At 40.6% G+C, this 13,119-nt stretch overlaps 1 protein-coding gene across 1 annotated transcript; it reads right to left on the minus strand.

Moving 5' to 3' along the window:
• Positions 1-367: 367 nt before the first annotated feature.
• wnt4b (wingless-type MMTV integration site family, member 4b) lies at positions 368-9,295 on the minus strand. The gene is made up of 8 exons (XM_061674411.1): positions 9,207-9,295; positions 5,580-5,733; positions 4,336-4,420; positions 4,112-4,243; positions 3,528-3,670; positions 3,306-3,446; positions 1,502-1,664; positions 368-537 (listed from the first exon to the last, which is right to left on the minus strand). Exons 1-8 carry the CDS (start codon positions 9,293-9,295, stop codon positions 368-370), a joined length of 1,077 nt encoding a protein of 358 aa, XP_061530395.1.
• Between the last annotated feature and the right edge of the window lie 3,824 nt (positions 9,296-13,119).

The raw sequence follows: 13,119 nt of genomic DNA on the forward strand, positions 1-13,119 counted from the left end.
ATTTAAAGTATCGAATAAATGCTCAAACGGCTTTCCATAGTGAGTGATCAGCGTACTTGTGAGCATGCACGTCGGTTTCAGTATTACGAACACGTAAGAAGTAACAATGGTACCCTATTTGGGCTTGTATTAGGCCTGTGGGCCAACTTGTATGTTAGAATTCAGAACAGCCTTGACTGCTTTGTTGTAAAACTGATTTTAGGTCAACTGATAAAGAGATAAACATGTCATCAGTGGTAAAATAGTCCTATGCTCATCCTGTGGATCAGGAGTGTCGTGTCTGGTGTTTGTTTGTCTCTCTTCTAAGGTGTTACGTTTATTTTAATAGGGAGGGGAATGGGGGCGTCGGTAGGGACCGGAGTGGCTTTTAAACTCTGCAGGTGTGAATGGTGACAGTGTTCTTGCACTGCTGGCAGCGGACTGAGCAGCACCAGGAGAACTTGCAGGAGCAGCGCTGCACCACCTCGGCCCGGCCCGCTCTGTAGCCCGGCCCGCAGCACACCAGCTCGCAGCCGTCCGGTGCCAACCGAGAGGTTCCTGTAGGGGGGGGGGGGGGGGGGGTGCATTGGACAAAAAAAAAAAAATGACAGATGTCAGATTATGATTGAAGATAATCTGGATTTTGTCTCCAGTTTCCCCCCGTAATATCACAGTTTGTCGTTTTCAACCCTGCTATATCACATTTCTTCTGTGGAGAACAGTAAGAATGGGCCAGTACCGATATCACGTACACTTGCCTTATTTCAAGGTATCGGGTACTGATGTAGGATGCCGATACCAGCCATCGATACTTAAAGCAAAAAAAAATCTGACATTGAGTCCGTCTTGCTAGTAGTTGGTGCTACACTGGTGGGTTGACAAATTGATGAATCGTCATGTGCGTCAGAAGCAAAAGTCTTTGTTCACAATTATGTCATAGTGTTGATTTAAATTTTATGTATCAATTGTACTAGAGGAGTCGCAACTCGAGTGACTACTCGTACTGGTAACGGTCCTAACATAAGTGGTATTAAGCATTCCTAGTTTACAGCTAACTTTTGCGAAAGGAGAACCACGGTCACCAATGCACTTTTCAGCCATTTATTGAATCCCTAGAGAACAATACAACACATAAGCACAGTCATGCAGACGCTGCTGTCAGTCACAGCTCACAGCCAGACATTTGCAGCAGACTCACGACATCACACAGCACTCCACCAGGCTCCGCCTCTTAAATGCATGTACATGTACACACACTATGTACAGTACTTTATATATATTTTTAATGCTTGAAATTAGTTTTTTGTTTTGTTTTTGAATACATTTAAAATGCATTTAAATACACTTTAATCAATTTAAATTTGTTTCAAGCGTGTGATAGGGGTAACACTATAAAAAGTTGTCCGCTGATCTCTCGCTGGTCTCTATCGCGGATTTTCACCGATTGCGGGTGGGTCGTGTCACCCGCGATAAACGGGGGGGGGGGGGGGGTTCATTGTGTATATCTGGGAAAAACTATCACCATTGCATCTCCTGCCTGCGGTCCCGGGGATACCGTTGTCGGGGTCAAGGTGGCAGAAATCTGGAGACGGTGCGAGGTACACCAAGTCTCTGGCAGCGGGGGGTTTCACCTGCAGGTCGCGAGGGAGCAGAGCGGTCCTGGATCCAATGCGAGTCAGGCGGACCTACAGGAGGACTCGACATCATTTCATGTAAAATCAACCAATACATTTCCCTTCACCTAGCAGATTTTCTTCCAAGTTTTATTGAAAATGAAAGGAAATGATGATTGTTCTAAACCTATTAATTAGAGAGATACAGACTAACAAACTTTCAGCTAAATCAAAATATCTCTCAGCTTTAATAGCTTTGAAAGTACACCACTTAGGAAGCTGATTTTGGTATCATGGTAACATTCTTTCATCGTCTTACAGAAGTGTAATGAACTATTTGCTCAAATCTGAAAAACAATTCTCAACTAATTTTCAAAATTACGCAAAAATACAGTGGTTAATATAATAACCTTCATTTAAAAACTGCAATTTGTGTTTACTTGTGCTGTCTTTGACTAATATTTAAATTTGATGATGGGAAACATTGAAGTGTGACAAACATGCAAGAAAAATAAGAACTCAGGAAGTGGGCAAACACGTTTTCCACACCATTGTATATATTAACTTTTTTCCTCCAAATAATATTGTGGATTCTTCAGGATGTGGAGAAGCTTTGTAAATATGATGGCACTCTAAAGGTTTCTAAGACAAGTAATTATGTAAAACATGTCAATTCATAAATTAGCCATCCTTGTACGATATCATTCAGTGACATACAGTGTACTCCCGCAATATTTGAGTTTCAGCATTCGCAAATTCATTTATATTTATATTTTGGGGGGATCCTTTTGTGCTTTGACGCCATCTTGTGGCATCTTGGTGCCAAGCAACTATTAACATGAGTTGAACTTAATTCAGTCAAAAGTGGTTTGCTGCCATCTTGTGGCCAAGGAACTATGCTGAAGTGAGTTCAAACGCTTCATTTAGACAGAAGCAGGGCTTTTTTCTTGGTGCTAAAGAACTGTGTTGAAGTGAGTTGAGGAGCTTCAACACATGATTTGCTGCCTTCTTGTAACCTGGTGCCCAGGAACCATATTGAAGTAAGTTGAGGGGCTTCAGATAGACAAAAATAACGATTCACTGCCTTCTTGTGGCATCTTGGTGTGAAGGAACTTTGTTGATGTGAGTTTAGGGGCTTCATTTAAACAGAATTAGTGGCTGCCTTGTGGCAACTATGTTGAAGTGAGTTTAGGAGATTCATTTAAACAAAAGTAGAGCTTTGCGGCCATCTTGTGGCATCTACAAGCAATTATGAACCCTTTTAGGGGTGGCGGCAATTACTTGCGGGTATTTTATAAATCAGCTTGGTAAGTGGTGGAGTATAAATAACTTAAGGATGTTTTAAGTCGGGGGTTATATCTAATTAGCTGAAAGTTTGATAGTCTATAGCTCTCAAAGAGGTTTTGAACAAAAACTTTTTGTTTCCTGGTCTTCCTTCCATTTCCAACCCGTCCATCCATTTTCTGAGCCGCTTCTCCTCACTAGGGTCGCGGGCGTGCTGGAGCCTATCCCAGCTGTCATCGGGCAGGAGGCGGGGTACACCCTGAACTGGTTGCCAGCCAATCGCAGGGCACACACAAACAAACAACCATTCGCACTCACATACACACCTACGGGCAATTTAGAGTTGTCAATTACCATTTCCAACCACACTGCAAAATTTGAAGAAAAATCAGAGAAGTGAATGAAAGTCTTTGGTTGATTTTGCCATACCTCTGTGGCTCCGTCAAAGCGCTCCTTGAGCACGATGCCGACGCGCCGGAATGGCGGCATGACTTTCCAGCAGGTTCTCAGCTCACAGGAGCCAGAAACGCCGTGACACTTGCACTCCACCTGCATGTTGTGAAGGATGGCCTGAGGACGGAAGCCATTGAAAATGATCTCAGAATCTCATAAGTGGTGGGAGATGAAAAAACGGGAGAGATGTCAACCAACCTTGCGACCGGCCTCGTTATTGTGAAGGTTCATCAGTGGTCGTCCAGCAGACAGCCCTCGGGCTCGTTCCGGTTCATCCACAAAGGTTTGCGAGAAGGCGACGCCGTAGGACAGGTTGTCACTGCAGCCAGACCACTGGAAACCTGAGGTTGACACAACGGACATTGACATTTCAGTTGATCACACAATTAACTCATTCATTGCCAGCCTTCCCACTTAACATGGATATTTGACTTCTAAAGCCGTCAATGGCAGTGAATGTGTTTTCAGAAAAACAAATTTGACTGACCCACAAAGTTTTCTGCTATCCTATTAATGCTAGCATTTCTCCCCATACACCTCGGTGGAGAGTGGGTAGCATGTCCGCCTCACAGTTCTGAGGTTTGTCGTGATCCGTTTTCAGCAAAGTTTCACTCTGGTCTGGTTACATTGCATTTAAATTCATATTTTCCTTTACAAACCTACAACCTTGCTGCTGGACTGTGGCACTTTTGAGTGGCAGTACTGTGCTTGCATGTCCTATGTGAGTCACGGCGCATTTACCCTCATGCGGCAATTTTCCACGTAATAGAATCCATGCTCACCTTCGGGGCTCACCCCTCTGACCTTCCTGTCACAGCCACACCTCTCCAGCTCACCGCGTGTGCACGCCCTGGTCACGGCCACCGCCACCGCTGCTGAGGACAGAGCGTGCACAAAGGCTGCCTCGCGAGTGCCTGTTTAAATCAAACAAACAATCAAACAAAAACACATTCTGGAAATTTGGAATTTTCAAGTGCAAAATGGAGGTGAGTATCGGTGGACACACCTTGGTTCATGACTCTGCCAAATACATTGATCCCTCGGGGGGTAGTGGAACAGTTCCAGCGGCGGTTCCGGAATTGGTGCTGACACTGGATTGGATGTGTAAATGTTATTCCAATTCATTTCATTGGGTACATGCACAATCCCACAAGAGCCAATTCAACAACACCAAAAATCTTCCTTTACGAAGATGATACTGCTCAATTTTGATTGACACTGCCATAAAAGCAATGTTAGGTTCATTGAAGACTAAACTGTCTATAGGTGTTAAAGTGAGTGTAAATGTTTTTATTTATTTATTTTGGTCTATATGTGCCCTGTAATTGGCTGGCGACCAGTTCAAGCCCAGGTGTACTCTTGCCCTAAGTTAGCTGAGATCGGCTTCAGTTCAATGAGGGAAAGTGCTACAGAAAATGTGTCGGGTATATGAAATTTGAATACACAGTATCTCACAAAATTGAGTACACTCCTCACATTTTTGTAAATACAGTCTTCCAGCTAAACCAGCTGTATATTCAGTCCATTGGGGAATTATTTTTCATACTGTGTATCGCGCATAATTCGCCATATTATATATTTGAGTGTGAGTGTGACTGATATTTTTGTTGCTAAAATAAACGCTTCCTTGTCTCAAACATTAAAACTGTAAAAACAAAAATAATAATAATAATGTAAATCAAAAGTTAGCATCATTATCTTTGTAAGGGCACAATATAATACAGCTCTTCTAATGCCTCGTTAAATTATAGAAAAAATTATATCCATTTTATGACAGCAAGAAGTGTCCTTCATGTTTTATGGATCTAAAATATGAGCAACACTTCTCAATGTCGCCTAAATTTCATTCAATCGACAAGTCGCAGCGTCCTGAATGTCAAATGAAACGAATCTGGGAGCGTTTATTGCTGAGCTGTTGTAGTCGAGGGCACCACCGTGAACAAGTGGTTAGCACATCTCACAGTTGTCATCTCGTGTTGTTTTTCTGCAGATGCCTACTGCGGCTTCCTCCCACTCCCATTCCCAAAAGCATGCTTTTTAGTTTCACTGAAGACTCTAAATTGTCCCTAAGTGTGAATATGAGTGTAAATGTTTGTTTGTCTATATGTGGCTTGTGACTGGCTGGCAACCAGTCTAGGGTGTAGACCGCCTCTTGCGCAAAGTCAGCTGGGATAGGCCCTAGATCACCTGCAACCAATGAGGACAAGCCCTATAGAATATGGATGGATGTTGTAGTAAATCGCATCCTACCTCCTCTATGACCATCTCGGCAGCCTTGCGTACGGACTCCATGACCTCCCCCCGTGCCCTGCACACCCCCACCTGCCCCGGCGTCAGCCCCCTCAGCCGCGCACACGGGGCAGCACCGGACACGGGCCTGGAGCGAGGCAGCCTCGCCAGGGAGCTGCGGACACAGGGAAGTGGGTGGTTCACACAGTTTAGCAATGGTATACTACTTTATAATAATTTATTGCTGTACAAAATTTGATTTCTCATATAACTCCTTTATTTGAGTGTTTATTTTTATGATGACTTTTTACTTTTACTCCCTAACATTTGAAAAGAGATAACTGTGCTTTCCATTCCTTACTTTGTCAAAATAGCCCCGTTACTTTTATCAACCTCCACGGATGATGACACAATGTAAAAAAGACGTAAATAGAGAGAGGGAAAGTCAACTATGGTTGAGCTCTTCATAGAGACCAAACTGGCACAGTAGCGACAAGGGGAACGTGAACCAGGGAACACTGGCAACAAAGACGTAACTTTCTGAGAAACAACGTTCCCCATTCATGGCGTAATTGAACGGAATTGTTTGATGTTACTGTATCTGATTGAATTGTTTGATGTTTTCTGCTCAAAGACTTATTCATGGAGAATGCGTTGTCTTCTGCCAGCCTAAAAACACTAGGTTCTGATGTTCGAAAAATGATCTGCCTTATCTGAAAAAACATACATGTGAGGTGTATTTTTTCATTTGATAATGTAGCATTTTTTTTGGTTGGTTCATCAGTTAACATTAGCAAAGCTATGGGAACACGTTTTATGTTATCAAAATGGGTATTGTACATAATTGACATTACTTTTTGCTTTTGTACATATCCGAGTTTGTACTTTGTTACGATTAATTAAAGTCCCTATAAAGTGAAATAAATGTCTTGTAAATTTGACACACCACATAGAAGATTCCAAGGAAGTTGGGATGCTTGTGAAAAACGGAAATAAAAACACAATACGATGATTGGCAAATCCTTTTCAACCAATATTCAATTGACTCCACTAAACTAGAGATGAGATATTTAATGTTTAAACTGTTAAACCTTTGTTATTGTTTCAAATTTTCACTTGTTTCAAATTTAATGCCTGCAACACGTTCCAAAAAAGCTGGGAGAAGGGGATATTTACCATTGTGTAACATCACCTTTCCTTTTAACAACACTCAATCAGCATTTGGGAACTGAGGACACTAATTGTTGAAACTTTTTAGGTGGAAATCTTTCCCATTCTTGCTTCCGTTGCTCAATAGTCTGGGGTCTCCGTTGACAGATTTTGCACTTCATAATGCACCACATGTTTTCAGTGGGAGACAGGTCTGGACTGCTGGCAGGCCAGTCTAGTACTCACACTGTTTTACTATAAAGCCACGCTGTTGTAACACGTGCACAATAGGAAAAGATGTTGCTTGGATGGTAGCATATGTTGCTCCAAAACCTGTATGTACGATTCAGCATTAATGGTGCCTTCACAGATGCGCAAGTTACCCATGCCAGGGACACTAACACACCCCCATATCATCACAGATGCTGGCTTTTGAACTTTGCGCTGATAACAATGCGGATGGTTGTTTCCCTCTTTTGCCCGGAGGACACGACGTCCATGATTTCCCAAAACAAGTAGAAATTTGGACTCATGAGACCACAGTAAACTTTTTCACTTAACTTCAGTCCATCTAGATGAGCTCAGGCCCAGAGAAACTGCCAGGCATTTCTGGTTGTTGTTGCTATATGGCTTTCACTTTGCATGGTAGAGTTTTAACTTGCATTTGTAGATGTTGTGGTTAATTGTATTAACTGAAAATAGTTTTCTGAAGTGTTGCTGAGCCCACGTCGCCATATCCTTTACACAATGATGGCGGTTTTGAATGCAATACTGCTGGAGGGATCGAAGGTCATGGGCATTTCATGTTGGTTTTTGGCGTTGCCGCTTACATGCAGACATTTCTCCAGATTCTCTGAATCTTTTGATGATATGATGGAGCATAGATGATGAAATCCTTAAATTCCTTGCAATTGTACGTTGAGAAACGTTCTTAAACTGTTGGACTATTTGCTCACGCACTTGTTCACAAAGTGGTGAACCTCACCCCATTCTTGCTTGTGAACAAGTGAGTATTTCAGGGATGCTCCTTTTATACCCAACCATTTAACTCAGGTGTTTCCAATTAACCTGTTCACCAGTGGTATGTTTCAAACAGGTGTTTTTTAATTAAAAAAAAATAATAATAATTTTAATTAATTTAATTTTTTTTTTTTTTTTTGAGCATTCCTCAACTTTCCCAGTCTTTTGTTGCCCCTGTTCTAACTTTTTTGGAACATGTTGCAAGCATCCAATTCAAAATGAGAGAATATTTGCAACAACAAAAAAACAATTCATTAGCTCGAACATTAAATATCTTGTCTTTGTAGAGTATTCAATTGAATATAGGTAAAAAAGGATTTGCAATTGTATTCTGTTTTTATTTATGTTTGACACAACATCCCAACTTCATTGGAATTGGGGTTTGTAAAACGAGGCCTCAAAATCGTGAAAAATCAAGCCATTGTCTCCCCTCTCAAAAGCCGTGGGCGTGTCAGCTGAATATGTGAAACCATGCCCTGCTGAAACGTGGATGCTACTTTGTCTAGCATATTTCTTATGCCAACACATCCTACATCGTAACATCTTTATAATGCCAACACATCCTGCAAAAATATATCTGCTTAAGGCTCCAGTGGCTGGAATATTTCCACACTGCGACAAGAGGTGCGAGCCACCAGCTAACTCATGAGCTAACGGCTTCTGGGGCTTGTCTCGGCCGGCGGACTGGCTCGTATGCGGTGTCACCTCTTTGCTTGGGAATTTAAATACAAACCGAGGTTTTCTGTAAATTGTGGCATCCAGGGAAGACTTTCTCAGGCTAAAGGCTGTAGTGGTAGAAATGGGCCTCATTAAGCAACTTCCAATTGCGCCTTATAACAGATGATGCTAACGACGACACTCAAGTATATAGTGCGGGAGAGGCAACTTATGCCGGACGCTCAAGTGGGTCACTGGGTGACCGTTTTAGCCACACCCTATAAATTAGGAAAACTGAAATGAAGTGAAACATACTCTGCAATTCAGTACTACGTAGTTCTCAGTCTTGTTTTCAGCATTCTATCTTCTACATGTCTAATGTATTTAGAAACAAATCTGAATTGACTTTACAGGGTCTTTAAGTAAAGGTATGAAAGCAGTACTTCTAGTTTTACCAGAGTCTTCCGTACTTCTACTTAAGCTCAGAGTCCGAGTACTTTTGCCACCTTTGACGCACAGCGGGATTTAAGGGGTCACAAAGGGGGGCATAACTCAGGAGCACAAGAACTCAGGGAGGGCGCTTGAAGAACGACGAGGTAACAAGTCGCCGGGCTTTTAGTGGGAGACGGAAATGAGGGGACAAGCAGAGTAAAGAAGACGGAGAAGCCCCAGTGATGGCAAAGAGAAAGAAAAGGGAAAGGTCACCGGCGGGGAGACAAAGAAAAAAGCGGGGAGCCGCTGAAAGGGATTGGGAGACATGTCACCATCTTTTAAATCTTATAGCATGACAAACAAACTCCCCTCTTCGTGCGTCGGACTTACAGCCAGTTGGTTGCCATGGTGGGCTGGGTCGCCCATAGCAACAGGAGGAGGAGTGGTGCCGTGAGATTGACAGTGGAGACGCTTGGCATCAGACTGTCCGGCCGTCGTTCCGTCTGCGTTCGTCAGGTCAGGCGGGGTCTCTAGACAGCACCTCTGTCCGTCCGTCCCTCAGTCCGTCTGCTCTATGTTCCTGCTCCTGAACCTGGGGTTGATCCCCTCATAGCTGTTGGGAAGTTTACAGGTCAAAAACTGCAGGGGAAAGTTGGTCCCGGCTAACCTCTATGAAATGTTTACTTTTCAATTAACCAAAGACTGGATTTAAGTGCAGACTGGTCGCCAGGGCTTTTGAAAGAGAACTGAGCCCAAGCAAAAAAGTCAGCTATGTCAATCCCTAGACCAGTGTGCCCTGAGGCAACATCAGGAAATCATACAGTTTCACTCAATTGGCGAGAAAATTATGTATCTCTGTTCCTCTATCTGTGCCAGTGACATACTGCATAGTGACCGGCAGACTTGTGTATCCACTTTTTGTGACGTTTTTGTTTGGTGGTCTCAATAAAGGCTGGGGAACACTGACTGCACTACACAACCAATCGCCCTAATGTGATTGGGAAAGATGCTGCCCTTTGGCCAGTCGTGTTTACTACCTCAGCCAGGGAAGTTATATTGTCAAATTTGTTCATGAACGAGATTCTACAAAAGCAATGCAATATAGTGCAAGGAAAGTTGATGTGTTTTCATTTTACTGACATCACTGTGGAGTCTCTGAATGGATACAATAGGAAGACTTTACAAACAAGTGGCCAAAATATATAATCTAACACCAAAAAAAACTCAAGTTTTTCTATTATTTCAACAATATATTTTAGAAATAATTTTTAAAATGACAATATATTTTGTTTTTGAAGAATTTTCATCTGAAAACTATTTTTTTGCAAATAACAAATAATCATTTTTGAATAATTTTCCATTAAATATTTTTTTGAATAACTTTTTACAGTAATATTTGACCTTACCAGTCCATAGTGGTGCTGTTTTTTCATCACTTTAAAAACATTTTAAATATATATATATATATATAATAAAAATTACCATAATCTTTTATTTTTAAAGAATTTTCTGCTCGAAATGTACTTTTTTAAAAAATAATATTTTTCGAGTAATATTTTATCAGGCCCCCTCAAAAACAAGAGTAAAAATGATGATCATGTTTTAGTTTTGAAGTTTAAAAACATTCTTATTCGTAAAAAAAAATAATTAAAAAATGGAATAAAAATGAAGAAGACTTTTCTGCTAAAAACGTATTTTAAAAAAAATAATGTAATATTTGATCTTATCAGCCCCCCCCCCAAAACAAGAGTAAAAGTGATGTTTTATTTTTGAAGCTTTTTTCCCACTGAAAATGTTATTTTTTTTTAAATAACCTTTTAGAGTAAAGGTTTGGTCTTACCAAGTCCGTAGTACTTTTCTAGTGTTTAGTGTATAGAGTTTTTCTATTATTATTAAAAAAGAGTTAAATGATAATATCTTCTATTTTTGAAGAATTTTCTGCTGTAAACTGTAAAAACGAACCAAAATAAATAGGGTAATATTTGATCCATAGTGCTGTTTTTCTCTTATTGAAAAGAAGAATACAATGATACTATTTTCAATTTTTAGGATTTTCCTTCTGTAAACTACAAAAAAAGAGGGTAATATTTGATCTTACCAGTCCGTATTGCTGTGGTATCCAGTTTAATATTTGCAGATCAAACTGAAATTTAATCCAAGTTGTTCGAAACAAATATTTTGTCTCTCAGTTTCCACTACTGTGTTGACTGCGAAGCATGCTCGTGTGGATGTTTTCCAGAAAACAAGTCCACGTGTTGACTTTAATTGGAACAAAATGACTAGTCCTCCGTTGAAAATAGATGAGTTTTCACGTTTTCGGAAGCATCTATCAAGAATCAGTTTTGAGCACTGTGTCAGCAGGTTCCATTGTGCGTGCGGGGGTGAGGAGAACAAATTCCAGGTTGTAAGCGATGAGAACGAGCCAGTGATGGGTTATAAAGAGGCAGCCAGGCTGAGGGTGGGAGCGAGGACGGGCGTGATCAAGGGTGTGGAGGGATGCACGCCAAAGGCGTAGGAAGGGGGAGGATGGTGATGTACTACGCAGGTGTCAGCAGTGTATAAATGCTCTTTATTGGTACGTCATTGGCGAATCATGCAAATATACGCATCAGGTGAATGGAAGTGATTTGTTTACCTGTGGATGTAATGTAAAGCCTTTCTCCTCAAACATGTTGTCAAAATACTGTACTGTGCTCTACCGCAAAACATAAAATCAAATAATTTTAAAATTTGAAAGCAAGAAAAAGAATTTGAAAAAAATGACCATTTTCTGCTGAAAGATGTACAAAAATAACGTATCCATTTTCATATGATTAAAAAACCTTTTTAATTGAAAACAGACAAAAGAATTGCTACAGAAGCTTCTATTTTGTTTTGTAAAATAATGTTTTAGAGTCATATTTGATCTTACCAGTCCTTAGTGTTGTTGTATTTTTTTATTATAAAAAAATAATAATAACCTAAAAAAAGGATAAGAGTGAAAATTATGGTAAATGGAGTGCACCTACATATCGCTTTATGGTGCCCCCAAGGGCTTTACAAAGCCTCACATTCACAAACCAATGAGCGGCTGCTGCCATGCGGGCACTGCCAGGCCCACTGCGAGCAAATTAAGTTTTAGTGTCTTGCCCGAGGACACTTTGACAGTGGACAGTCTGAGGCAAGAGTCAAACCGGCAACTCTTCAGTCACTTGACAACCTGCTCTACCAACTGAGCCGCAGCTGCCCCAATTACAATAATATCTTCTATTTTGGAGGCTTTTTTTTTTTACATTTTAGAGTAATCTTTAACATTATCAGTCCATAGTGCTGTTTAAAACAAGAATTAAAAACTAATAAAATCTTGTTTTTGAAGAACGTTCTGCTGTTTTTTTTAACTCATTTTTGATTTTATATTAGATTTTTTAGATATTTCATTTTCGATGATTTTTTTAAAAAAAACCTTTTAATTGTAAGAAGAACAAAATGACTAACAATCATAACAGTACCTTGAATTTTGTAAGAATCTTCCACTGACATATTCTTCAAGTCAAAGTTTACTCACGTAGAATACAGTGATAATAAAGTCAATGCAGTATTTCAAAACAATGACAGAGCACTTGTGCATCCTATATATACAGCACATGCATGTGAAAGCGCGCCTTACCAAATGTTTAATTTTCCCAAACTTTGTTGCTCATTTTACGAGTTTCCCTACTTCTTCCCCACCTTCCCACCTCACTATGCCCCCACTCACACGCACACATATACACATTTGCCCTCCGTCTCTCCCCATATTGTCTTGGAAGAAGGGGTGACATTTAGACAAGGGGAGGAAAACACAGTGCTGACAAATATTGGAACTGAGGCAAATAAATCACGCGAGGTAGGAGGGAAAAGAGGGCACAGGGACACAGGCAGGCGGCGTATGGGACATGGCCCCATTTACATTGGCCAGAGGAAAAAGGCCGTAAAGCAACGGTTGACAACGCTGAAAGAAAATGCGTCAATTTATCTATATAGTGTCAAAATAATTTGTTGTTGCAGGCCACTGAGGAACCAGCAAACAGGCTGTGATTTATTCTTAGTCATGTAAAATGTCGTTTCAACTTTTCTTTTTTATTTTTGGGGTGATAATTTCCCTTCTTTTGTCCTCAATTATGCAGCTAAGACAATACTGGAAGACTAGAACTAGCCCCAGAATATCATAATACCATATTTTATTCATATTATGAACACCAATTCTCCTTTTTCATACAGTAGATATCAATGCTTAGTTAGTATTAGTAATTTTATAACTGAAGTATATTTATTACATGGTTAG

The sequence above is a fragment of the Phycodurus eques genome, chromosome 4 (genome assembly GCF_024500275.1).
Source record: "Phycodurus eques isolate BA_2022a chromosome 4, UOR_Pequ_1.1, whole genome shotgun sequence".
NCBI lineage: Eukaryota > Metazoa > Chordata > Actinopteri > Syngnathiformes > Syngnathidae > Phycodurus > Phycodurus eques.